The sequence below is a fragment of the Megascapheus bottae genome, chromosome 2 (genome assembly GCF_031878675.1).
Source record: "Megascapheus bottae isolate mThoBot1 chromosome 2, mThoBot2.hap1, whole genome shotgun sequence".
In the NCBI taxonomy this organism is placed as follows: Eukaryota; Metazoa; Chordata; class Mammalia; order Rodentia; family Geomyidae; genus Megascapheus; species Megascapheus bottae.
In genome coordinates, this window is record NC_143510.1 from 7,707,908 (window position 1) to 7,735,603 (window position 27,696).

The window sequence follows — 27,696 nt, forward strand, 5'->3', positions numbered from 1 at the left end:
GCCAAACTCCTGGCCCCTGGAAACTTTATTTTTAACAACAAAATATTCTATTTGCCTAGCAAAGGTTCCTAAAGGCTACCCACTTGTTGTTCTAGAATGTCCTAAAGCTCCCAGAGGCCATCAGTGTGCCTGTTTTTATGTTTTCATGACTGGTGTCAGCTACATCACCAGCATGGCCAGTGTTCATGCCTGTAATCCTAGCTGGGGTCTGAGAAATGAGGTTCAAAGATATCTAGGACAGGAAAGTCCACTAGACTCTTATTTCCAATTGAACACTAAAAAGCCAGAAGTGGAGGTTTGGCTCAAGTGGTAGAGTACTAGCCCTGAGCAAAGCAAGCTCAGGGATAGCACCCAAGCCCTGACTTTGAGCCCCAGGACTACCACAGACACACAAAAAGAACATCTATGATCCATCATTTTTTTTTCTTGCCATATGTCCTATTTGTAAGTAAGAAGCTTTAAATGCCACTAAATAAAACAGAATAAGAAGCTCTAAATGCCACTAAATAAAACAGAGTAACAACGCATTATTATGTAACCCTCTCCACCACTACATCTGGTAGAAATACTTAGAGAAATTCTCAGATGCTATTATTAAATGGTTATCTAAAACATATTCAAGTATGAGCTTGGTGCCTCATATGAAACAGGCATCCAGGAACTCATTGTCCAAGCCAACACCCCACTTACGTGACATGGTTATACCTAACATACTCACACCCTGGGAGATGAAAAATCTTTCATTTTCTCATTCAAAACTAGTGTTCAAAATAAGGCAATTAGAACTGATCACTGCTTAACACACTGGAATATTCTATACAGATGCACTGTATTTCTCTTCCTCCTTGCTGGGTTCTTGTCTTTGCCACTCACTTTACTAAACAATGACATTAGGCTTATTGGTTTCATTTTGTTTATGGCTGACTTCACAGCCTGGCTCATCAGCAGGCTGTTTCCACCTGAATTCACAGACACAAAGCTTTCCCAGGAGTCTTATTTTCATACATTCATTTAGACTATCATTTTGGAAATCTAAAATTAGCCAAGCCCTGGTGGCTCACACACAATTCTAACTACTGAGAAGGCTGAGATATAAGGATCACAGTTCAAAGCCAGCCAGCCCAGGCAAGAACTGGCCTAAGATTCTCTTATCTCAAATTAACAACAACAAAAAAAGCTGGGATTGGAACTGTGGCTCAAATGGTAGAGCACCAGCCTTCAGTGAAAAAGCAAGGAAGAGTGGTCTGGAGTTCAAGCCTCAATATCAGTACATACAAACATACTCAAAAAACACAAATCGGGGGGAGAAAAAAAAGCAACAACTAAAGTTAAAACTTATTCTAGGTTTTGACCCAGTCCTAGGGCTTGAACTCAGGGCCCGGGCACTGCCCTGGAGACTCTTTTGCTCAAGACTAGCACTCCATCAGTTGAGTAACAGCTCAGCTTCTGGGTTTTTAGTACTCTTTATTGGCAATAAGTCTCATGTATTTTCCTGACTTTGAATCAAGAACCTCAGACTCAGCCTCCTGAGTAGCCAGGATTACAGGTGGGAGCCACTGATACCCAGGAGTAAATGCAATTTTATGGATCAAAACTATTACCCATGGTTTGAAATCTATTATATGTATTTATTTTTGGTGGCAGACCTGGGGCTTACACTCAAGGCCTGGACACTTCTCTGAGCTTTTGCCCTCAAGGTTTGCCCTCTACCACGTGAGCAATAGCTTTACTTCTGGCTTTTTCTTGGCTAACTGGAGATACAAGTCTCCTAGACTTGCCTGCTCAAATGGCTTTGAACCTCAATCCTTGGGCTTCTGAGTAGGGAGGATGACAGATGTGAGCCATCAGCATCCAGCTTGGTAACCATCTGCCCATCTATTCATACCTGAATAGGGACTCTCTGGACAGCCAGATTTCATTCTGTTTCACAGTTTTCCAAGAGAAGAGAAGCAGTAGCAGCACTGTGGACACAGACAAAGTGGCTCCACACCGGTTCAGCCATGTATAGAGCTTGCTCAGTCCATGCACAAACAGGATGCAGTAGCCCATGCTGAAAAATAAGCCCAGGTGCAAAGTTAGTAAGTGGGCTCTGGATTCCCTAGCTTGGCATGACTACATAGCTACCAAAGGCCATTCTCTTGTCTTAGGTGAGCTTTCAGTGCCACATTAACATACTTGCCAGTTAGTTTTTCATAGTGACTGATTTTGTACTGGTACTGGGGCTTGAACCCAGGGTCTGGTGTTCTTGCTTGGCTTTTCACTCACTGCTGGTACTCTGCTACTTGAGCCACATCTCTACTTCTGGATTTTGAGAGGTTAACTGAAGATTAGAGGCTCTTAGGTTTGTCTGCTTGGGCTGGCTTTGAACTATGAACCTCACATATCAGCCTCCTGAGTAGCTAGGATTGATTACAAGTGTAAGTCACTAGTACAAGGCTTCTTTGAAAATCAGTTTCCTCCACATGAATGCATGTTTTTGAGGTTTTAAACAGAAAAAAAACCTCAGAGGGGAAGATCTTTATGAAGAAATTCTCTCTCTCTCTCTCTCTCTCTCTCTCTCTCTCTCTCTCTCTCTCTCTCTCTCTCTTTTTTTTTGTTTGTCATAGGGCTTGAACGCTGGGCCTGGGCACTGTCCCTGAGCTCTTTAGCTCATGGCTACTGCCCTACCCTTGAGCCACAGCCCCACTTCCTGTTTTCTAGTGATTAATTGGAGACAAGAGTCTCAAGGTCTTTTGTGCGTGGGCTGCCTTTGAACCTTGATCCTCAGATCTTAGCCTCCTGAGTAGCTAGTAGGATTACAAGTGTGAGCCACTGCACCCAGCTGAAAAAAAATCTTGTGGTTTTACGTAATATATTTGGCCAGGCACAAATGGCTCACATTTGTAATTCTAGCTGCTTAGAAGGCTGTGCTCTGTGGATCAAAGTTCAAAGCCAGCCCAAGCAGGAAAGTCCATGAGATTCTTATTTCCAATTGACCAGCAAAAAACAAAGCCTGAAGTGGAGTGATGGCTCAAGTGGTGGAGGGCTAGCACCAGTACTGTCACATAAAAATTATATTTGTAGACCGGGAGTTTGGCCTAGTGGTTAAAGTGCTTGCCTAGCATGCATAAAGACCCGGGTTCGATTCCTTGGTACCACATACATAGAAAAAAGCCGGAAGTGGTGCTGAGGCTCAAGTGGTAGAGTTCTAGCCTTGAAAAAGTCCAAGGACAGTGCTCAGGCCCTGAGCTCAAGCCCAGGACTGGCAAAAAAAAATTATATTTGTGGGCCAGGAGTTAGGCCTAGTGGTGGAGGGCTTGCCTAGCATGCACAAAGACCCAGGTTTGATTCCTCGGTACTACATACATAGAAAATAGCCAGAAATGGTACTATTGCTCAAGTGGTAGAGCGCTAGCCTTGAGAAAGTCCAAGGACAGTGCCCAGGCCCTGAGTTCAAGGCCTAAGACTGGCAAAAAAAAATTTGCTATGATAAGGACACCTGCTTAGCCATGTTCACAATAGTCAACCCAGATGCTGCACTACAGGAGATATATATATATATATATATATATATATGTATATATATATATGTATATATGTAGAGATCCATTGCAATCGCCATTACAAGATGGCGCTGACATCCGCCTCCGTGGTTGTTTTTCTGAGTTGTTTGTCTAAAAGTTTCCAGGAAGAGATTTGACTGTTCACACCCCTAATGCGTGATTGGAAGTATGTTCGGAGTGTGCTGGAGACATGCTTGTAGTTGATTGGATGTTAGTGTTAAGGAAATAATTGTGATTGGTTGATAGGCCTATTTAAGGTCTATGTTTGAGGAAGTTGGGGTCGACCCAGCATGGCTGTACTAGCTTGCTGAATAAACTGCTGCTCGAGAAGAAGTTATCTTTGTCGTGTCCTTCCTTGCCAGCCGAGGGAGTCGCGGCAGCTGGTGGCCCATACGGGGACGCCCGTACGCCAAGACCTTCATTTCCAGCAGACTTCAGAACTCGAGGTGGTGCACCGGTAAGTTTCCCAGGTAAGGGAAACCAATTAAAGTCCCAGGTAAGAGGGACCAATTAAAGTCCTGGGTGAGCAGGACCAATTAAAGTCCCGGGTAGGGGGACCAATTAAAGTCCCGGGTAAGGGGACCAATTAAAGTCCTGGGTGAGCAAGACCAATTAAAGTCCCAGGTAAGGGGACCAATTACTTCTGCTCTTTTCTGTAGATAAAGAAAGAGCGGGGAAAAGCTCCAGTTTTAAGATGGGAGCCTCAGAGTCATCTCAATCAGTTACAGCCTTGGACGCATTATTGCGTGCTAAGAATTTAAAAGTGAAACAAAGTACTTTGAGACTGTTCTTGTCAAATGTGGAGGAGGTAGCTCCTTGGTTTTCAGTCTCAGGAAATCTATCTTTGCCAGCTTGGGATAAATTAGGAAACGATTTAGATAGCGCTGACGAGAAGAGTAGACTGGGGCCTGGAGTGAAACCTATATGGAGGTTAGTCAGGAGTTGTCTGGCCGACGAGCACTGCTCCGGCGCTCTAGTGGAAGGAAAAATAGTGCTGGAGGAATTTAAAGAAGAGAGAACGGCATCCAGGCAGAGTAGTGTGAAAAGTGAAAGGCATATACCCTCTATCTATCCACCACTGCCAAGAGACGGAGACTTGGCGGAGTCTGACCTTGAAGAGTTTCCCGCAGACCCAGGGCCATTGCCTCAATCAAGGTCGAAAAGGGAGGAACTTGGAGAAATGCCCAGTTTTTCAAGGACCCTGTGTGGGTCCCTCAATGGCCCCTCCCGTCCGAGAAATTGGCAGCTGCCCATAATTTAGTAAAAGAACAGTTAAAATTAGGACATGTACGCCCCTCAGTGTCGCCTTGGAATACTCCTATATTTGTTATTAAAAAGAAATCTGGGAAATGGCGACTATTACATGATTTGCGAGCAATTAATAGTCAAATGCAAATCATGGGGCCTGTTCAGCGAGGACTGCCTTTACTTTCTACTTTGCCTCAAGAATGGCCCATAATTGTTCTGGATATAAAAAATTGTTTTTTTTCTATTCCTTTAAATAATAAGGATACCTGTAGGTTTGCGTTTACCCTGCCCTCCATTAATCAAGAGAGCCTTGATAAGCGATTTGAATGGGTTGTGTTACCTCAGGGAATGGCCAATAGCCCCACTTTGTCTCAATTGTATGTACATGCAGCTTTAATTCCTGTGCGGGAAAAGTTTTCATCAGTACGGTGTTTACACTATATGGATGATATTTTGCTGACTTCCAAAGATCAAAGGGTATTGAACGAGGCTTTTATTTTATTAATAAAGTGTCTGGAAAATAAAGGATTATTTATAGCCCCAGAAAAGGTACAGAAGAACAATATTGTACATTATTTGGGAAGTAGAATAACAGCCCAAAAATTATTCCATTAAATTGGCAGTTGCAAAAAGACAATTTAAAGACCTTGAATGATTTCCAAAAACTTTTGGGAGCTATAAATTGGATTTGAACCTCCCTGCCTATGAGTAATCAGGAGTTGCAACCTTTGTATGAGTTATTGCAAGGCCCATCAGGTTTGGATTCGCCTAGGGAATTAACCCCTGCAGCAAGAAAAGTTTTAGAAACTTTAGAAGAAAATTTACAATTGGCCTTTCAAAAAAGAATAGAGTTGGGAAAAGAAATTTCTTTAGTTATTTTGGCCTCATCTCAACAGCCTACAGGGGTGTTGTGGCAGGATGGTCCCTTAGCATGGATTCATCCGAAAATATCTCCTGCAAAATCTATCGAGTATTATCCCACTGCCATTGCCAATCTAGCTATTTTGGGAATAAAATTTAGCGTGCAGCATTTTGGCACTCAGCCCAATTTTCTTATAATTCCTTATAACAGTCAGCAAATACAAGTTTTAAGCTCCACCTTTACTGAGTGGGCTGTTTTAATTTGTTCATTTACAGGAAAAATTGATAATCATTATCCAAAAAGTACAATTTTGCAGTTTTTTAAGGAACACCCTATTATTTTCCCAACTATTACTGCCAGACAACCTATACCTGGAGCCATCAATATTTTTACGGATGGTTCCAAGAATGGAATGGGAGCATATTTGGTTGAAGGCCAAGAGCCAGTTTTATGCCAGTTTCAGCCTGGATCAGCACAGAGAATAGAATTGCAGGTTGTAATTTCTGTTTTTAAAAATTGTCATTTTCCTTTTAATCTTATTTCTGATTCTGCATTTGTAGTTAATGCTTTGCAGTTCTTAGAAGCTGAAGGACCCATAAATAAAAATAGCACTGTATGTAATTTGTTTATTCAGTTGCAGGAATTAATTTGCGCTCGTAGAGCCCCCTTTTTTCCAATGCATATTCGTGCTCACACTGGTTTACCTGGGCCCTTAAGTTTGGGCAATGATGTAGTGGATAAATGTACACGTATGCAAATGGCCTTTGTTGCTCTTACCCCAGAAATGCAGGCACAAGAATTTCATCATCAATTTCATGTTAATGCTCGCACCTTGCAATCTCGATTTAAGCTGTCTCGACAGACAGCCAGACAAATTATTTTAAATTGCCCAAAATGTGTTACCCATCTTCCAGTTGTGCCATTAGGTGTTAATCCCCGTGGTTTACTTCCACTAAAAATTTGGCAAATGGATGTTACCCATGTTATGGAATTTGGAAAGTTAAAATATTTACACATATCAACTGATACATGTTCTGGAATTATTCATGCTACCCCTTTGGGTGGAGAAACAGCTCATCATGTAATTACTCATTGCTTGGAAGCCTGGGCTTCCTGGGGAATGCCCTACTTATTAAAAACTGATAATGGCCCTGCCTATACTAGTAAACAATTTCTTGCCTTCTGCCAAACCATGGGAGTACAGATTTCTCATGGATTACCATATAATCCTCAAGGGCAAGGCGTTGTGGAACGTGCTCATCGCACCTTAAAAATTTATTTACAAAAACAAAAAGAGGGAATTGGGCAGAATAGGACACCAAAAGAAAGAATTTCCTTAGCCCTTTTTACCATAAATTTTTTAAATTTGGACACTCAAGGCCACTCCGCTGCGGAGCGGCATACTATTCCAATTGTGGGACTATATAAAGGAATGGTAAAATGGAAAGATATATTAACAGGCCAATGGAATGGGCCAGACCCCGTGCTCTCCTGGGCACGAGGAGATGTTTGTGTGTTTCCACAGAATTCACAAGATCCCATTTGGGTGCCGGAACACCTGGTGAGAAAAGCGCAAGAAGATGGCTGCAAAGAAGATATTACTGATAATACTACTTTGTCCGCTGGTGGAGCCTCGCCTACTATGGGCAGTAATGAAGACCTTCTCACTTCCAATGCCTGTGACTAATACCTCCAGAGTGTTTCCATACCTTTTTACCAGTAGTAGCTCCTTGAAATTGCCATTTTTACCTTATAGTTATGAGAAAGGAAATTATTCGTTATCTGTAATGTTATCTTCATCCTTGTGTTTTACCCTGAATCAATTTTATAGTGATATTTGTATATACTTACAAGAGCATAAGGTAGGAAAGTTTAATAGTACAGAATATCCTAGTGTTAAGAATGGGAATGTGACCAAAACTGTAGTGGTAGGATTTAGTGCTAGAATCCCTATATTTTCTTATAAAGCTTGGAACCCTCCTCCTCCCTTAGTGTATCCGAAATGTGTTAGTCCATTGAATTGGCCCTGGGAATGGACAGGGTGTCAAAGCCCGCGATATTCCTCGATAGGATATGGATTTACCTTTTCTCCTAAAATTCATACTACTGGAAATACTACTTTTATTCATGAGTCTAAATTTAATTTTCAAGGTACTCGGGAAGATGCTGAAAATCCTTTTAATGCTTGGCTGTTATGTGGACAATTGGCCTGTACCACAGCAAATGCTTTGGGATTTATTCAAGAGGGAGAAATTTGGTACTGTAACTGCTCCGTTACAGTGAGTAATTCGGTTATACAGAAAGGAGCTGCCCTAGTAGGAGAAAGCTTAAATGTTACTTTGGAAGATAATTGTAAATTTAAGACTAAGTATAAAGCTAGTCCTGTATGTATTTGGCCCCCCTTTATGTTTTTAGTTTTTGAAAGTAATTGTATTGGAAATAATTCTTTATTGAATTGTTCTAGTTGTCCCTGCTTTTTAAGTCAGTGTTGGAATGCTAGTGAGTTTAATTCTGTTGTAGTTATGCGTTTGCCAACATTTATTCCTGTTCCTGTAGAAGTGCCTGAGAAGGATTTAATTGTGCGGTTGAAGAGACCTCGTCGTGATCTTGGAATCACTGCTTTGGTGGTCCTGGTTTCTTCATTACTCGCCACCGCCGCAGCCAGCGCCGCCGCGTTAGTCACCACAGTTCAGACCGCAACTACCGTGAATACCCTGTCCGAGGCGGTATCTCAAACTATGGACACGCAGTTACAGATTAACCAGCATTTGGCACACGGTGTCATGTTATTGAATCAAAGAGTGGACTTACTTCAGGAACAAGTTGATTTGATGTTTTCCTATGCTCAATTGTCTTGTGTGGGTATAGGCACTGGGTTGTGTATTACTTCTTTACCCTATTATAATTATTCTCGAGCAGCGAATTTGTCCAGACAATTAGGAAATATGTTGAGAGAATCTTGGTCCAAGGATTTTGAGAATTTAACCACTCAACTTCACTATGAAATTATGATTGTAAATTCTACCCGTGTTAATATTGCTACAGTTGAAGATTTTGTAAATTGGATTTCCAACTCCTTTAATTGGATCAAGGAGTGGGCTGGAAGTGTGTCTTTAATTGTAATATTATGTGTGAGTTTTGTTTTATTTTGTTGGTTTGTTGTAATCATGTATAGACAACTTCAGGCACAGAGGAGACGTGATAAGTATATTGTGAAACAAGCTCTTATTGCTCTGGAATCGAATCTCTCCCCCCAGGTTTGGCTGGGTATGCTGGATCAGTAGTCAAGGACGGGTAAGTGTAGAGATTGATCTTTGTATCAACCTAAGACAGACTCCGATACTTAAGCATCGGATGTTGATGATGGGTAAGAACCAAGAGGCATCTCTCCAACCTAAGACAGGCATGATCCCTTACCTTCTTAAGAGCAAGAGGGACCTCGGAAGGTTCGGCCGGCCTCCGGATTTCCACTCTGCTTTTGTTTTATTTCGGCCAAAAGAAAAAAGGGGGAGATGTAGAGAGCCATTGCAATCGCCATTACAAGATGGCGCTGACATCCACCTCCGTGGTTGTTTTTCTGAGTTGTTTGTCTAAGAGTTTCCAGGAAGAGATTTGACTGTTCACGCCCCTAATGCGTGATTGGAAGTATGTTCGGAGTGTGCTGGAGACATGCTTGTAGTTGATTGGATGTTAGTGTTAAGGAAATAATTGTGATTGGTTGATAGGCCTATTTAAGGTCTATGTTTGAGGAAGTTGGGGTCGATCCAGCATGGCTGTACTAGCTTGCTGAATAAACTGCTGCTCGAGAAGAAGTTATCTTTGTTGTGTCCTTCCTTGCCGGCCGAGGGAGTCGCAGCATATATGTATATATACACACACACACACACACACACACACATATATATATATATATATATATTTCAATTCTATGTAGCCAACAGACGAGATAAAATAATGGCATTCACTGGGAAGTGGATGAAACTAGAGTGAATGTTGAGTGAGATAAGTCAAGACCAAAGGAACAAAAGGCACATGGTATCCTTGATATGTGGATATTAGATCCAAACAGTACAAGAGCAATGACTCAATATTTGGGAACCCAAGATTATGGCCATGGTCTTGGAGATATAAACATAACTACATAGACATAAAATCTATGATGGGATGTATACTCTATAGACATAATGTTTTATTATATAGATTAATATGAATCTATAACATACAAACCTTCTGCTTCATTTTAATTATGTTCTACAATCTATGTGCCAGTGGTTACATATAGATTCTCTTCTTGAATGCTTGTTTGTTAAACATGACATTTGAAATATGATATAAAAATCAGTGTTAATAAAATCTTTAAAAATATATATATATTTGCACAAAGCTGTTGTTGAAATCACGTGAAGCTAAATTCTCCCCTCCCCCCAACTTCAGGCGTCATTATACACAGTAGACTGTCTCTGCAGCTGCCCAAGTTGGGGACAGAAGTAGGACAATTACCTGGGCATGTACAGGACTCTCTCAGCCACCACAAACCACACCCTGAAGAAGAGGTTGCTGGCTGGAAGGAACGGGAATGCCAGGAAGAGCAGGCCCACCAGCACCTCCTTATGCTCCAGCCTCTGAAACACAGAAGGGAGGACAAAGGGACTTGTTTAGTTCCACAGTCACATGTAGGGCCCAGGAAGAATGACGAGTGACACACACTTGGATGAGGACTGAGTTGAGCACCGAAGGCTCCAGGCTGGAATGGAGGCAGCTTAGGTAGAGAGAGAACTCTGAAACCAATCCCCTCCCTCTAGAGTCATGTCCTGAAAAGCACCCCTAGTCCTCCCACAGCTGCTCCTGCTGTGCGTAATTAGTGGTCAGTTATGCTTAGAGCTTCTTCCAGGAAGGAATTCCAGGCCAGTAAACCTTTGAGTCCTCACCCTAACCTCTCTCTGCCTAACAAATTTCTACTTAAGGCTCAGGCTGAACGCTGTGGGATGGCAACTAGAACATGCACAGATCCCTTCCCAACCATCTATCCAAGTCACAACCCCATCTCCCTAAGACCAGCCACTATCATACCCATGAACGCCTCCCATTCTCCTAGCACCTCTGTGTGTGTGTGTGTGTGTGTGTGTGTGTACAAAATTCTTTGTTGGAGATGCCAAGATCATCATCTCTGCAACAACGCCCTGGCAACACATCAGGTGTCATAATACCCACCCATGCATGTGCCTGATGCACATCTGCACCCCTAAGCATCTGGTACTGGCACAGCGCAGTCCCTGGCCACAGCCTGGCACTGTGTGTGCTCCGTGGTAATCCTGCTTCTCACTCTGGCTGCTTTCAGAGTCTTTGTCTTTCAGGACAGGACTGCCTGGGCACACAGCAGCTGGGTGAAAAAGGCACGCAGAATCAGAGAGAAATAAAATCATGTCCTCTCACAGCAAACACCTCCAGAAACCAACAACACACCCCCAGAGAACCCACCTTGCCACAAAGGACAATAAGTGCAGTGGTACAACTTAGGCTCACAGCATGGGGTTCCTAGAACTAAAATAAACACTAAAGGATATTCCAATAGATTCTGTTAATAAAAACCCACCATAAAAAAATAATAATTCAAGCTGGCCTCCAGTGGCTTATATCTGTAATCCTAGCTACTCAGGAGGCTGAGATCCATGGTTCAAGTGCAGCCTGGGCAGGAAAATTTGTTGAGACTTTTGACTCCAATTAATCAGCAAGGCCTGGCCTTGAACTCCCATATCTGAGCAGTTTTTGCTCAAATCTAGCACTCTACCATTTGTGCCTGGTGCAGGTGACTCGCACCTGTAATCCCAGCTACTCAGGAGGCTAATGACGATCATGGTTCAAAGCTAGCCTCAGCAAGAAACTCTGTGAGATTCTTCTCTCTAAGTAAGAACCCAAAAAGCCACAAGCAGAGCTGCAGCTCAAGTGCTAGTGCACTGGCCTTGAGTCAAAGAAGCTCAGGGACAGAGCCTAAGCCCTGAGCTCAAAGACTGGCAAGCACACAGACATACAGATAAAATTATTGAATTACTATAGTTAATACAAGAAAAAATGATGGTTCCTACTTGCTATGTACACTAAATACAAGCATAGCCACTCAAGCAGCTAGAGTTAGTTTTAGAGTTAGTTGGTTCGTTTTGTGGTTAAGTCTCAGCTTATACCTAGTCTGACCTGAACTGTAATATTCCTATGTATACTTTCCTGTGCACGCCACTGCATAACCATGTCACCCTGAGAACTTGGGTTGACAGGCCTGTGCCATCACATCCAGGTATTGGTGTGCATGGAGACTCACCTATATGCCCAGGCTGGCTTTGAACCATGAATATCTGTGTTCTCTTACTCCCAAACAGCTAAGATTATAGGCTTGAGCCACTGCAGCTGGAAAAATGATGAGAACAATGATGAAGATGATGATTTTAATAATACTTACCTTGCTGACATTTGGGAGCCCTGTTTAATTGTAAAGGTAAAAAACTGGCAGAGAAAGCATAGTGTTTTGTTTTGTTTGGCACAAGGTTGGCTCTCTACCATTTGAGCCATAGCTCCACTTCAGGCTTTTTGGTGGTTAATTGGAGATTTAAAAAAAATGCCTCACAAACATGTCTTCTGGCTTTGAACTGTGATCCTCAGATCTCAGCCTCCTGAGTAGCTAGGATTACAGGTGTAAGCCACCAAAAAAAAAATGAGTGAGCCACCTAGAAAATACATCTGGGACAGAAGTTCTGCATCAAAGTTTGGGGTACCCTAAAGTGATCATTTTGAACCACTATTTTTTTCAGCTCTCCTTTTCCTAGTTCTCATTTTGGACTAGATCATCTGTCCTAATAATGAGTTCCATCCCACCATCTCCCTCCAATGAAAACCTGCACACTCATGTCCACACACACTTAATTCTTTGGAGTATCTTTTGAACTTTGATATGACTTAAGCAAAAACCCTGAAGAAACTAAGCTAAACCCTTCCACCCCTTGCTCTCAGCCTGCTAAGCCCATTTTCTTGATGCACTTCTCACTGATCTTAACTGATGTGTTTGGATGATCAAATATGCTTTAATCCTAAGGTAAAGAAAATTAGTCAGAGATTCTTCCATGTAGAAATTGGGGTCAGTGGACCAGGAAAGGGAATATTCAAATTATTCAGGAACTTGTATACAAGTGTAAAAACAAGAATGTTTGATAGGAGTCAGATGAAAATAATTTCATTTTTACTACTAGGAATGAACATTTTAAGAGAAATAATTGTATGTACGTACGTATGTATGTATGTATTTGCTGGTCCTAGGGCTTAATAAACTCAGGACCTGGGCACTATCCCCAAGCTTCTTTTGTTTTTTTGGTGATTAATTTAAGTCTCATGGACTTTCCTACCCAAGGTGGCTTCTAACTGCAATCCTCAGATCTCAGCCTCTTGAGCAGCAAGGATTACAGGTGTGAGTCACAGGCACCCAGATGAAATTCTGAATTTACGGGAGAGAGTTTGGGGAACTGTGTGTCTGTTTGCTGGTTTACCTCCCTATTTATTTCTCTTTTCTGAAGACTAGAGCCCTTCAGCTTTAAGTAAGTAACCCTGGCCCCAGAGCGCTTTATTTCATGATGGATTTTGCTATATCACAGCACTTACTTTCTTTTCAGTGTTCTAATTATTTTTAATGCATGTTAACCCTTATTTTTTTATCTTTCCCTGGGAAAATCCAATGAATAAATGCTTGTTGGTACTAAAAAATGGATTAAAAAACCTGCCAGAGTAGCAGGGCAAAAAGTAGCCAGCCCAGGTAATAAAGTGAGACTCTTATCTCCAATTAACCACCAGAAAACTGGAAGTGGAGCGGTGACTGAAGTGACAGAGCTCCAGCCTTGAACTGAAGAGCTCAGGATCAGCGGCCAGGCCCAGAATTTCAAGCCCCATGACCCACCAAAAAAAAAAATCTGCCAAAGTTCATAGAGTAATTGGAGATTGGATAAAATGGCTACCGTGGCTTATGTGAGAAAGGCAAAAGTGAACAAACCTAGATCTTAGCGGAGAGAATTTGGGTAAAATAGTAGTAACCAGAGGTTACTTTTTATTTATTATTATAGAGGCCATGTTGTAGAAGCCTTGAACCCTTTTAGGGACAGAAATGTATATAAAACATAGAAGAAATACTTTCATAGTAAAGCCAAATGTCCTTCAAACATGTGCTCTGTCCTGATCAATTCTTGGGGATGTCAAAAATTCTTTTTTGACTTGGGAATTGAACAAAAAGCAGGATTTTTTTTTGTGGAAGATGATTTCCATGTGAGATTAACAGAAAGTTAAATAAAACACCCAGGTTCCTTTCATGACTGTGATTCTAACAATATTAAGGCGAATATTTTTCCAGTTCCCTGACAGTTCTCTCCCTCGATTTTATGAAATTGCAAGCCTTATTTCATGATTCTTTGATATGCTCTATTCAGTATCCAGAATCTTTGTCAAAGCAGCAAAACCAGAGAGTTCTTCTTGACCACAAATATTTCCTTTTTCTGAACAGAAATGTACTTACAAAACTAAACACCAAACACCTAGATTTACATGCAGAATTGAATATTTATGAGGCTTATTGTTGCTGAACTCAGAAAAGATTGTTCCTACAATTTAATTCTCAGGAAAAACTTTTTACTTAAAAGACAAATGATGAAATTATGTGATTTTTTCCCTGACTGTAAGACAAATTCCCTAACCTCTACAGACTAGAAATCCCTAATTTTTTTTTTACAATGGGGCATCTGCCTTTGAAAAACAAATACAATAAGGTGCCATATATATATATATATACATAATAGATACATATGTATTTATACATTGCATACATATATACATACTTTTTTTTTGCCAGTCCTGGGCTTGAGCTCAGGGCCTGAGCACTGTCCTTGGACTTTCTCAAGGCTAGAGCTCTGCCACTTGAGCCTCAGCACCACTTCTGGCTTTTTTCTATGTATGTGGTACCAAGCAATCGAACCCCGGTCTTCATGCATGCTAGGCAAGCACTTTAACCACTAGGCCAAACTCCCAGCCCATATATATACATACATCTTTACTGCCTTTCAAGAAATGATAATATCATTACATTTTCTTCTGAAAATGTGTGTTTAAAAATGTACTTGTGGAGCTGGGAGTTTGGCCTAGTGGTAGACTGCTTGCCTAGCATGCACAAAGGCCTGGGTTTCGATTCCTTGGTACCACATATATAGAAAAGCCGGAAGTGGTGTTGTGGTTCCAGTGGTAGAGCACTAGCCTTGAGGAAAGCCCAAGGACAGTGCTCAGGCCCTGAATTCAAGCCCTAAGACTGCCCCCCCCCCCAAAAAAAAAGAAAAGAAAAAAAGAAAAAGGCAGACGTGGTTCTGTGGCTCAAGTGGTAAAGCTCTAACCTTGAGAAAGCCCAAGGGCAGTGCTTAGGCCTTAAGTTAAAGTCAGGCCAGTCAAAGCAAAAACAATATGGGTGTGTGTGTGTGTGTGTGTGTGTGTGTGTGTGTGTGTGTGTGTACACATATTTTTTTTTTCTCTGTCTCTTCCAGGAATAGCATTACGTAATTTGTTTTCATAGTTGGTTTCTTTTCTTCTTTCTTTTTTTTAACCCAGAGGCAATGTAATGTTCTTAACAATTTTTCTCAGGGAAAAGTAAAGTTCATCTCCTTACAGACTACTAGATAAAGCAGAATTGAAAATACCAAGGATTTAGTCAGAATAAAGAATAGAGTCCTTGACCTGTTGATCTTTTTCTGGTTAGTACCCATTCTATATTGTTGCTGCATGCCTGTAACCTTCTCTTATTTATTTTCTTTCTTTTGCCAGTCCTGGGGCTTAAACTCAGGGCCTGAGCACTATCCTTGGACTTTCCTTTCATAAAGCTAGAGCTCTACCATTTGAGCCATGGCACCACTTCCAGCTTTTTTTATACATGTGGTGTGGAGGAATCAAACCCTGGTCTTCATGCATGCTAGGCAAGCATTCTTTCACTAGGCCAAACTCCTGGCCCTGTACCCTTCTCTTCTATATCGTAGAAGGGATTGGCAATTGCTATGGCTTCCCAATTCTTTGAATTAATTATGATAGTCATATAATCTCCCCAGTAACAACATCCTATTCTTCCTCCTCCTCCTCCTCCTCCTCCTCCTCCTCCTCCTCCTCCTCCTCTTATTCTTCCTCCTCATCATATTTTAAGGTAGAGGTTAAATTACAGATAACAAACACTTGTTAAGATGCATCTAGAGCTATTTGGAAAAGAAGGTAAATGTCTTTAGTATTCAGCTGATGTATCATGACTTTGTGGGATGAGCTCATTGCTATTTATCCCTGTGGAAATTGAGACTGCAGAGGAGCATATACATAGATTTCAGGCAGGGTTTTCTGGAGTATAGTCCTAACTTACAGCGGTGCCCTGTATATTATACCCGCAGAGGATAGGACGAACTCACTAGAAACTGAGGCAACTGTGTTGGGAGGAGTTGAAAAGAAGACACAACACAGTGCTTATTTCCTTGGTTGATTTGAATATTTTCACATCTTACCTTCCAGACCATATAGACTCCATTGTAAAGGAGAACACATAAACAGAAGGCAGATAATGAATCACTACTGTATACAAGTACAGCCTTACTCAGTATGGGGCTCATACCGGGAACCCTAGCAACTCAGGAGGCTGAGATCTGAGGATCATAGTTCAAAGGCAGCCCTGGTAGGAAAATCCAAGAAACTTTTTTTTTTTATCTCCAATTAACTACCCAAAAGCTGGAAGTAGAGCTGTGATTATAGACGGAAAGAAGAGTCTCACAGACTTTTCCTGCCCTGGCTGGCTTACAACTGCAATCTTCAGATCTCGATGTCCTGAGTAGCTAATATTACAGGCATGAACCACCAGCACCTGGTTAATTCTATTTCTTTTTCCCAAGTGAGAGGCATCTCTCTTCCAGGTCTGGGTTGCTCCAAGCTGAGAGAGGTAGAGGCAACTCTTTCCTCTGCTTCCTCAAAGTGTTGTTTTGTTTTGTTTTTCATCATGTTATACTATGGGCTGTGGCTCAAGGAACAAAGCCTTTGAGGCTGCAAATGTGAGAGGCCTTGAGCCCAATAGGTGGGAAGAAGTAAATTTAGGCCTATGAGCCTCATCTGTTTCCTTCACTCCTGTGAAGGTAGTTTGCTACATGGACAGCTGTTCTTTTAGGCAACTTTGGAGGAATAATGACTGAACAACATTACACAGCCAGTAATTTCATACTTAAATAGCCAACACTGTATTCCACACAGTCATGTATTTTGGGGTGGGGTGGGGAGCAAAGTCCTCTTTGGAGGAGGTGGTCCTGGGGCTAGGCATTGTCTCTGAGCTTTTATGATAAAGGCAGTGCTCTACCACTTGCGCCCCAGCTTCACTTCTGACTTTTGGCTCATTAATTGGAGAAAAGAGTCTCACAGACTTTTCTGCCCAAGATGACTTCAAACCAGTCTTTGGAGCTCAGCCTCCTGATACTAGGGTGACAGGCGTCCGTCCCCAGCGCCCAGCTCTTGTTTTGAATCTTCAAGCAATTATTCAAAATATAGAGTTGAAAACATTTATTACAGATTAAATTTACACTTGATTAAATAATGTTCCTCTCTTCTATTGTGAACTGATGGAAATGTATTACAGGAGAAATGTGTTCATTTATGATAAGCAGAACTTAGTATTAATTTACTTATTTGCTTCAAAGAAATGATCCACATATCTTTAGATACCATCATAATCACTAGTCTGCATTTTTACATCCTAAATAGAGAGCTCATATGATGCTGTTTCCTTATTCCCTGAACAAAATTGGAATCATATTTGAACTCCACAGAGGTCTGCACTCATTAGCTCTCTGTTCTTGGGGCAAGATTCTTGACTTCTTTGAGCTTGCATTTCATCATCTGTAATGTGAAGGTAATATTTACTTTGCAGTGATTACATAATTATGTAGATTATGCATGTATACACAAATTATATAAATTAAATAATCTATTAAGGAAAATTCTTAGAACGCAGAGACATAATGACATTAAGTAAATGTTATAGTATTTCAAATTTTGCATTTTATCACCTAATTATTTTTCTCACCTAATTTGTCTAGGCAGGTTGAAAAATATTATGGCAAATGAATGTAGTCTATTTTTCTTTAGGAGAAACACATCTGTATATCTGAGAGCAACAATCCACAGAAGAATTTCAATAACATTTGTTGACAGAGAACACTTATAGATACAAAACTCAAATGAGCTAGGTGTCAGTAACTCATGCCCGTAATTCTAGCCCTTTAGGAGGCTGAGGTCTGAGGACCCTGGGTGGGAAAGTCTGTGAAACTCTTATCCTCATTAACCAACAAAAAGCCACTGGAGCTGTGGCTCAAGTGGTAGAGTACTTGCCTTGAGCCAAAATACCTTAGGGACAGAGCCTAGCTCCTATGTTCAAGCCCTAAGACAGACAAAATAATAATAATGACAAGAAGAAAGAAAAAGAATAAGAATAAGAATAAGAATAAGAAGAAGAAGAAGAAGAAGAAGAAGAAGAAGAAGAAAGGAATAGCAAAAACAGAAATAAAGAGCCATTGGATAAGAATGTGTCCCAGGAAGTCATCTAGGAAAATGCTATAGCTTCTCTGACTTACACTGCTCATTGCCTTCCATTTCATACACTTTCTAACTTCTGTATTTGAATTAGGAAAACATGTTTTGGTTTTGTTTTGTTTCTTTGTTTTGTGTTTTGTTTTTATGAGTGTGTGTGCCAGTCCTGGGGCTTGAATTCAGAGCCTGAGTGCTGTCTCTGAGCTTCTTTGCGCTCAAGTCTGGTGCTCCAGCACTTAAGCCACAGATCCACTTCCTGCTCTTCGGTGATTAATTGGAGAGAAGAGTCACAGGGACTTTCCTGTCCAGACTGACTTCAAACAGTGATCCTCAGATCTCAGCCTCCTGTGTAACTAGGATGGAAATTTTGAGCCAGCAGCACCTAGCTTTCCTTTTAACTTTGATATCCAGAATCTATTACATTGGCCTAATGTGATGGTTAGATAGAAGCCCACTGAAATATGGAACAAAGACGACTACATTTCAGTCCCAGATGTTAACCAAATCGTTATTTTATGTTTAACATGCAAAATTAGTTATGGAAGTATAAGGCTTTTCTTTCATACTTTTTAATTAGCACCTTAATATTAAAGGAGGTTTCATTTTGCCATGTCCATACACACATACAATGTACCTCAGTCTCATCTTCTCTGTTACTCTCTCTCTCTCTCCCATCCCCTCTTCCCATTTATCAAAGAAATAGAAGTTCTGGGGCCAGGAGTTTGGCCTAGTGGTAGAGTGCTTGCCCAGCATGCACGAAGACCCGGGTTCAATTCCTTGGTACCACATACTTAGAAAAAGCCAGAAATGGTGCTGAGGCTCAAGTGGTACAGTTCTAGCCTTGAGAAAAAATCCAAGGACAGTGCCCAGGCCCTGAGCTCAAGCCCAGGACTGGCAAAAAAAGAAAAAAAAATAGAAGTTCTAATTGCATGTTGAAGATTATTCTTCCATATGAATATAACAAATGATATAATACTTCCATTGATTTCCAGTAACTTGAAAAAATACAAGTAGAAGTTTATTATGCCTATGGTCCCTATTATTTTAATTCTTAACCTCAATTGTTTCTATAATTTTATGCATTCAAATATTCTACCAAAAATGAATAAGGTAACAATATTGAATATTTCTATTAATAAATTTTAATCTTCTGTATATTTATTTAGCATATGGACATATATAATGTAATTAGAAATATAAATAGATGCCTACATATATACACATAATTCACATATATGTGAATATTTACAAAAGTAAACATCTGTGAATTTCAAAAAATATTCACAAATACCAGTTAAAAAACCTGGAGATTGGCTGGCCATTGTGGCTCACGCCTGTAATTCTAGATTCTCAGGAGGCTGAGATATGAGGATCATGGATGGAGGGATGGAGGGACAGAGGGAACCTTGCCTGGGTATTTGAAGGCTCATTTCTTCCAATTTTCACTAATAATCATCTGAAATAGATGAGGAAAGTGACTATTTGTGTTTTAAAAAATAACTCATAGCATAATAAATTTTATTTTATATATCAAATAAAGACTAAGTAGATAAAAATTAATATTTGATTGGGCCAAGTCTTTACCAAGCAATATCGAATTCGATCATATTTTTACACAAATTAATGATGTGGAACTTATATAACCTTTCTAAGGGTTATATAGAATAAGTTAAACCCACAGAATAGAATAAATGGGCACTGCTCACTGATAGAATGGATACTAAAAGGGCATCAGGAAGAAATGACATGTTCAATTGGACCCTCAAAGAAAGACACAATAAACTATCAACATGAAGGGATGAGAATCAGAAAACTTGGGGGGGTGATAGGAACATGAGATTCAAGTCCTGGGGCTTGAACTCAGGGCCTGGGCACTGTCCCTGAGCTCCTTTTTGCTTGAGCCATAGCACCACTTCTGGCCTGTTCTGTGTATGTGGTACCAAAGAATCAAACCCAGGACTTGGTGCATGCTCGGGCAAGCACTCTACCATTAAACCACATTCCAAGCCCTCCTGAGGATTTCTGTTCAAGGCTGGTACACTGTCACTAGAGCTCAGCTCCATGCTCAGCTTTTTGGTAATTATTTAGAAGAGTCTCTTACCCCTTCACCCACAGGTCCCAGAATAGCTCAGCTGGAAGATGTCAGAAAGTTTTAGAGAATGGCACTTTGTCTTCATGTTACAGCTAACAATTTCTTCCATACATATGCATTTCTGTCACTATACTCATCACCAAGGAGCTGTAAATATGTCTAAAGCAGAGTGCCTGCCTTGTGGAAATTATACCTGTACAATAGATACTGAAAAATAAGCAATAGCTGTTTTGCTGTGGAGATGAATTATAGAAAATGATCCATCAAACAAGTTTTTGTGAGAGGAAGATATATTTGATCCAAATGTCCTCTGTGTCTGATACTGTGATGGATATTATCACAAGCTACAAGCTACATGTCCAATTTTACTTTGAAGTTACAGACATGTCAGATAAAAGCTGGGCATTGTGGCTCACACCTGTAGATTTATAGAATCTGAAGAGAAACCAGAGTTATATAATCCTAGCTACTTAGGAGGCGGAGATCTGAGGATCAAGGCTGAAAGCTAGCCTGAGCACAAAAGGACCTGAAACTCTTATCTCCAATTAACCTCTAGAAAAGGGGAAGTTGGGCTTGGCTCAAGAGTAGGGCTGAAGAGCTCAGGGACAACTCCTGGGCCCAGTTCAAGTCCCATGACCGGCCCCCCCACACAAAAAATATGTCAAATAAAGTGTCCAAAGAAATGTAATATATATGTATATAATATCCTATTATGTCACTGTGGGATTCACAGTTTCCAAGTCAATGTGGTTTTTACAGTACAGTAAACTTGATGTGTAAGAAAGAATTCAAAGTATGGTTCTACATCAAAAGCGTTGATATCCATAATGTCTTTTCTATGTCATCAAGTTTTTTATGTTTCTGCTAGTGTCAAGATATGTTATATCTTATATATGTTAAGGTGGTGGGAACATATACCATGATTCTTTTTCATTGAACAGCAAATCTTGCCTTCGTAAGTATTTTTCTCTACAGATTCGCCTGATTCTTATAAAATCTTACAAAGGAAACTGAACTGAGATAAATGAAACTGTATACCTCATAGAGACCAAATATTTGTGGGGGGGAGGAATTAGGTTCCAAATTAATATGACTATAGTCTAATGCTCTTAGTGATAACCAGATTATGAAGAAGGTGTTAGATTTAGGTAAGGTGGGAGGAAAGTCACAATGAGTTAAGAACTTTAAGACACCAGAGAAATGTAAGTCTTCTCAAGTACACAGCAAGAATGGGCTTTCCATGACAAAGGAGTGTCTCTGATGTCTTTGAGGATTAGGGTATCAAAAAAATTGTATACAATGCCATAAAAAATGTCTCTTTGGAGATATAACCTTTGCCAGAAATCAATTTTGTGCACAATGTCTCTAAGTACTAGCATAAAAAATAAAGTCCTTGGGTGAGAAGGGAAGTGGGTGTTTATCCATTCTACAACCTTGTCTCCTCACTTAATCCAGTTTTTTTTTTGCCAGTCCTGGGCTTGAGCTCAGGGCCTGAGCACTGTCCTTGGACTTTCTCAAGGCTAGAGCTCTACCACTTGAGCCTCAGCACCAATTTTGGCTTTTTTTTTTATCTATGTGGTACCGAGGAATCGAACCCGGGTCTTCATGCATGCTAGGCAAGCACTTTAACCACGAGGCCAAACTCCCAGCCCTTTTTTTTTTGTTCTTGAGACTCTTTAGTTTTTTCCTAAATTCCCCCTATAGTTTTACCCATTGTAGTTATATCATGCCACTAGCAGAGGGAGAGAGTTCCCTATAATTTATGAGCCTAAACAAAAAGAATCCGGCATTCCTGGGATTGATTTTGTTTTGTTTTGTGTTTCCTTGAGACTGAGTTCCAAAGGAGACCAAAAATATCTAAATCTTGATCATCATTTGAAGATGCTGCAAAGGAAATAGCTTTTCATTACACAGGCAACCGGAAGACCAGCCCTAGTGAATCGTAGAGCTCTCTTTGAGACCTTGGCCCAATGGTTTCCTCTTTGGTCTGTTTGTGCACCTGTGGGACGATGGGATCCATGGAACTCTAAAATTGAGAGTATCTTGCAGTTTTATCCTCCAGGTGAAAGTTCAAAAAGTTGGCCTAGTGGTGGAGTGCTTGCCTAGAAGCACGAAGGCCTGGGCTCCGTTCCTCGGTACCAGATACACAGAACAAAGCTGGCCGTGGTGCTGAGGCTCGAGTGTCGGCGCTCTGGCCTTGAGGAAGCCCAGGGACGGTGCTCGGGCCCTGAGTCCCAGCCCCAGGACCGGCTCACACACACGCAAATACGGGCGCTGGCGCGTCCCAGAGGAATGCCAGGGCCAAGCTCGCAGGGAAACCGTCCACCGATGCACAGAAGGAGGACCGGCGGGACTTGGAGGGTGTCTGGAGCCCCGGCTCACGGCCGCCTGCGCCCCACCTCTCCAGCCACAGCCTCCCTTGCGGCTTTTCGGTGGGTAACTGGCCGAGGAGTCGCACAGACCTTTCCGCTCAGGCTGGCTTCGAACCACGATCCACAGACCTCAGCTTCCCGAGGTAGCCAGAGAGGCGCGAGCCACCGGCGTCCTGTTTGTCGCTGCCGCTTTCAGAGGCGTCGTGTGCACAGCTGAAGCCATGCGATCTCAGACGACCGCCTCCGAGGGCTCTTCCTTCGGCCAAGGCACTGTTCGGTGCTCTCCGGGTGGCCGGGGTGACGAGTGAGCGCATCCCTTGGCTGTCGCCTTGGTGTCAGTCTCTCACTTTGTGTGTGTGTGTGTCTGGGGGGGAAACCCCGCTCGGGTGCCCTATGGCGCAAGCCGAGGCTGGCGCAGGTCCGTCCGCGGAGGGCCTGGCTAACATGGCCTTAATCCAGTTTTGAAATATAATATTTTTTTACAAGAATCTCAGCAGAATATTTTTCCACTCCCCAATTAATGTTTTACTTTCTGGTAGGTAGGAAAGTCTTCCATTTGAATTTATATTGTGCCTATTTTCTTAGTAAATGAGTCCTTCCTTCCTTCCTTCCTTCCTTCCTTCCTTCCTTCCTTCCTTCCTTCCTTCCTTTCTTCCTTCCTTCCTTCACCCTTCCCTCCCTCCCTCTCCCCCCCCTCTCATCCTGGGACTTTGAATGCAGGGACAGGTCAGTTCACTTTTATGTCAAGAGTAGCAGTCCATGGCTACAGCCACAGCTCCACTTCAGGCCTTTTTTTCTGGTATTTAATTGATGATAAGAGTTTAACAGACTTTTCTGCCTTTGACATGCTCAGTTACTATCCCTGAGCATTTTTGTTCAAGGCTGGTTTTCTATCACTTGAGCCACAGCTCCACTCTTAGGTTTTTAGTGATTATTTGGAAATAAGAGTCTCTTAATCCTTTCACCCAGCAGGTCCCAGATTAGTACAGGTGGCAAAATGTCAAAGTTGGAGAGAATGGCAGCTTGTCTTCATGTTATAGCTAACAATTTTTTCCTTTATCTAATACTTTCATTTATGCCAGAAATTGACTTTTGCACTATTAAAACTCTTCTTTAAAAATCACTTACCTTTAGTGACTAAGGGATATTCCATATATCTATCTCTAGCTAGATCTAGGTATGGATATAGATATAGATATATCTGGTACCACATCAATCAAGACCACATGATGAACTTTAAATCACTCCTGAGTACATGAACCACAGGCACTTGGCCAAATAGTGTTTTGTTTTGTTTTTTACTTTAATCCATTTCCTTTCCCCTTCTCTGACTCTTTTATTTTTTTCCCTTACTTTTACTCATTAAGATGAGTAAATGAAATGTTTGCATTCCTCCCCAAATTCATGTAATCCTCAACCCTGATGTGATGGGGTGTCTTTGGGAGATCATTAGGCTATGAGGTTGTGAAACTGTTGTTTTCACTTCCAGACCTACACTCAAAGAGTTCCACAAGTCTAGTCTGGCTAAGTACAACCAGACATAAAGAGACACAGGAAAGGGCAGAAAGAGATAAATTTCTTCATACAACTAGCCATAGTGAGTCAGTACTCCATTCCCTCTGCATCCATCTTCAAGGCATGGACATAAGCTACAGGTTAACTGTGAACAGGGAAGGAGAGCTACACATAGTCAAACACTCCCATAACTGGTGTATTCTGGTCATCAGAAGTGGCTTCAAGGGTCTGACATGTATTGGCTCAGGTTTGCTCAAGGTGGGGCCATGTTACAGTACATCCCTGCTGCCTGGGCCATGGCCTAATGTTCCAAGATATCTGCGAAGTGACTGCAAGAGAGAATTGTTCAAGGCAAAGGACGGAGATACAAAATGGAAGTGTGTAGGGCGAGCTGTTTTTCTGCCTCTAGCTAGTTTTTGAACTGGGGAGTCATGAAAGCAGCTCCAATTACCTACTGTAGTTGTAGACTTCCTGAATTGGGTGCTCAGAATTCTAGGGCTCTGTGTCCTTCAGGGAAGGGCAGACAGCAAACCTGGAAGAAAGCTTTATTGGAACTTGACACCCTAAATGATGACACCTTACATTCAAGACTTCCAGACTCCAAAACAAAATCTGTTATGTTTTTTTTAACTCACTTAGTCTATAGTAATTTGATATAACAGCCAGAGAAAAATCTGACACATGGACTTAGGTATTTTTGAAAAGATGGTTAAACTCACCTCTAAACTTCATTTCTCTTTGAAAATTAACCCTATTTTCTAATATTGCTTTATAGATATTATTTTCCCAAAGATGATATTTCAGTAACTTCTGGAATTTGGAGTAAACAATTTCTGATTTTGTAATCATTCATTAGTTGTTATGCCAAGAATAGTTGCATATTCTCAAATAGGGGAGAGGGATGTCTATAGAGCTGGCAGATTTGAGAACTTTTCAAAAGAGAAAAAAGAAAATACGTATTATTATTATTATTATTTAATTGGCCAATTTATTTGTGTGTGTGTGTGTGTGTGTGTGTGTGTGTGTGTGTGTGTGTGTGTGTGTTTCCTAGTCCTGAAGCTTGAACTTGGGGTCTGGGCACTATCCCTGAGCTTTTGTGCTCAAGGCTAGTGCTCTACCCCTTGAACCACAGCTACATTTCCGTTACTATTGATTTATCAATGCTAGGACTTCAAATGAGGGCCTGGAACTTCTCTGCCTTAATATTTGTTGTCTGAAAAACTAGAAGCCTAATCTGGGAATCCATGTCTCATGCCTGTAAGCCTAGCTAGTCAGGAGGCTGAGATCTGAGGATCACAGTTCAAAGTCAGCCTAGGAAGGAAAGTCCAGAAGGCTCTAATATTTAATTATTCACAGAAAAACCCAGAAGTGGAGTTGTGGTTCAAATGGTAGAGTGTTAGCCTTGAGCAAAAGTAGTTCAGGGACAGTGCCCAGGCCCTGAGTTCAAGTCCCACAACCAATTAAATAAATAAATAAATAAATAATAAATAAATAAATAAAAGAGGGACCAGGAATTTGGCCTAGTGTTTGCCTAGCATTCACGAAGACCCACCTGGGTTCAGTTCCTTGGTAACACATACATAGAAAAGCTGGAAGTGATGCTATTTCTCAAGTGGTAGAGCGCTAGCCTTGAGAAAACCCAAGAACAGTTCTCAGGCCTTGAGTTAAAGCCCCAGGACTGCCAAAAAAAAATGAGAAAGAAAATAGAAAGCAAGAAAGAAGGAAAAAAATCTGTTTCATGAACTATTTTTGACAGGGATGGCCTGAAGATATTTAATATCAAGGACAAGTTAGAATGGCACATGTCTTTTCATCTTCTCTTGTGGTCATGTGACATTGAAAATCAAACACCATTCTTCCTCCTCCATCAGCTGTCAGGGTTTTTTTAAAGACTTTATTAAAGTTATATTAACACATTTTTAACCCTTTGTTTCTGTACATTTAAACAATAACAAGTAGCATCACAACAAAAGTTGTTTCACACAGAGAAAAAAAATAAAGGTAATGGCACGGCATCTATTGTGCCCTTGTGGTTCAAAAACCAGGTGTAAAATGATTGGTTCACAAGCTCATATTTAATACAAATAATACAGAACCAACTCCTTCTGGAGGGCTGCTTCAAAACGGCTTCTCTCTCACTCTCTCTCTCTCTCTTTTTTTTCCTTTTTGTTTTCAAATCAGTCTTTTAAAACTAAGCTATCAGAACTACATAACAGTTATGTGTATATATGTATATTTATTTTTAAACGCTACAAAGACTTTAAACAGCTGTTGATAAAAATTTTGGTAGAATCATGAGCTTCTTCTCTCATCTACATATTTAAAAGGAGAAATTGAAAATAAGAATGGGTCAAATATTGACCAATGAACTCGATAAACATCAACTCATGTAGCCACGTGGCACAAAATTAAAAGAGTACAGAACAAAAGCTTTCCAAGTAGGGGTGAGGGGAGAGGAGAGGAGCCAATCAAGAACCAAGAAAAAGCGCTCATCTCAGGCAGGGCTGACAAAGCTAAAGCTATTCTAAAGACTTGGTTACGAGGGACAGAGGCTGGGGCTGGGTCCCAGTCAGCGAGTTGTGGGAATGTAAGGAAGATGTCGATGGCTGTGCAAGTGATGAGGACGGGGATGATGGGCGACTGCAGGGCGGCAGGTGGCAGGTCCAGGGCCCCGTTGGGACAGAGGGCAGAGGCCTTGCGTGGGCAGCCTCGGCCAGCAGGAGCGCGGGTGGCGGAGGCATCATGGACAGATGAGCCAGGGGGTCAGGCTTCAGGGACAGCGAGAGTGGCTGGGTCTGCTCAGTCTGTGACTTGGCGTCTTGGGGAGGGGAGCCTAGCAGGTGTGGGGAGGGGGGTGGCGAGTCTAGTAAGCTTCCATCTGAAGAGGGCGGCTGAGGCAGCTGCCTTCACCTTGTATGTAGCGAACTCACTTCTTTTTTCTCCTGCAGGGGCCGCACCAGTTATTCTGCTGATCAAGGCCAAAGCGCGCTCGGCATTTCTTAGGAGCGCTCAGGTCATTGGTCTCCCTGGCTGCTTGTCCCTTTTCCTCTTCTTCTTCTTCTTCCCATAGTTATCCCGTGCGGACCAGCCAGGGTACCGCTGCATGTGAAGCTGTCGCTCCTTCCGGGCCAGCTCGTAGTACTTTGCTTGTTCTTCTCTAGACAGTGCATGCCACCTTCGCCCCAGGATCTGGTGGATGGCTGCACTTTCTTTCAATGTGCACTCGGCCACATTGTGTTAATATACCTTGTTCCTTGGTGTTGTTCTTTTGTGGGGAGGGGGTTGCTACTCAACAATTAATGGAATCATCATGCTGTTGGACCAGTAGTATTTATTGCTTTAGAGGTTGCTTGTTGTACTTGTATGTTGTCTCTTTTTAAAATATGTTTTTTTTTCCTTTTCTTGGAACTGTATAAAGTTTTCCCCTCCTCCCTTAGCATAAGCATCTTATATATA

At 41.5% G+C, this 27,696-nt stretch overlaps 1 protein-coding gene and 1 pseudogene across 1 annotated transcript in view; both read right to left on the minus strand.

Annotated features, from left to right (window-relative positions):
- Window positions 1-23,039, minus strand: part of LOC150066336 (protein O-mannosyl-transferase TMTC1-like) — a 48,419-nt gene extending 25,380 nt beyond the window's left edge. The window contains exons 1-5 of the mRNA XM_090352525.1: window positions 22,855-23,039; window positions 22,615-22,793; window positions 12,104-12,123; window positions 10,153-10,274; window positions 1,886-2,050 (exon numbers count right to left, since the gene is read on the minus strand). Coding sequence (XP_090208651.1) covers window positions 1,886-2,050; window positions 10,153-10,274; window positions 12,104-12,123; window positions 22,615-22,793; window positions 22,855-23,039 — 671 coding nt within the window. The remainder of the gene's footprint in view (window positions 1-1,885; window positions 2,051-10,152; window positions 10,275-12,103; window positions 12,124-22,614; window positions 22,794-22,854) is intronic.
- A 3,695-nt stretch (window positions 23,040-26,734) lies between these two features.
- On the minus strand, window positions 26,735-27,477 carry LOC150066337 (transcription factor 7-like 2 pseudogene; annotated as a pseudogene).
- Between the last annotated feature and the right edge of the window lie 219 nt (window positions 27,478-27,696).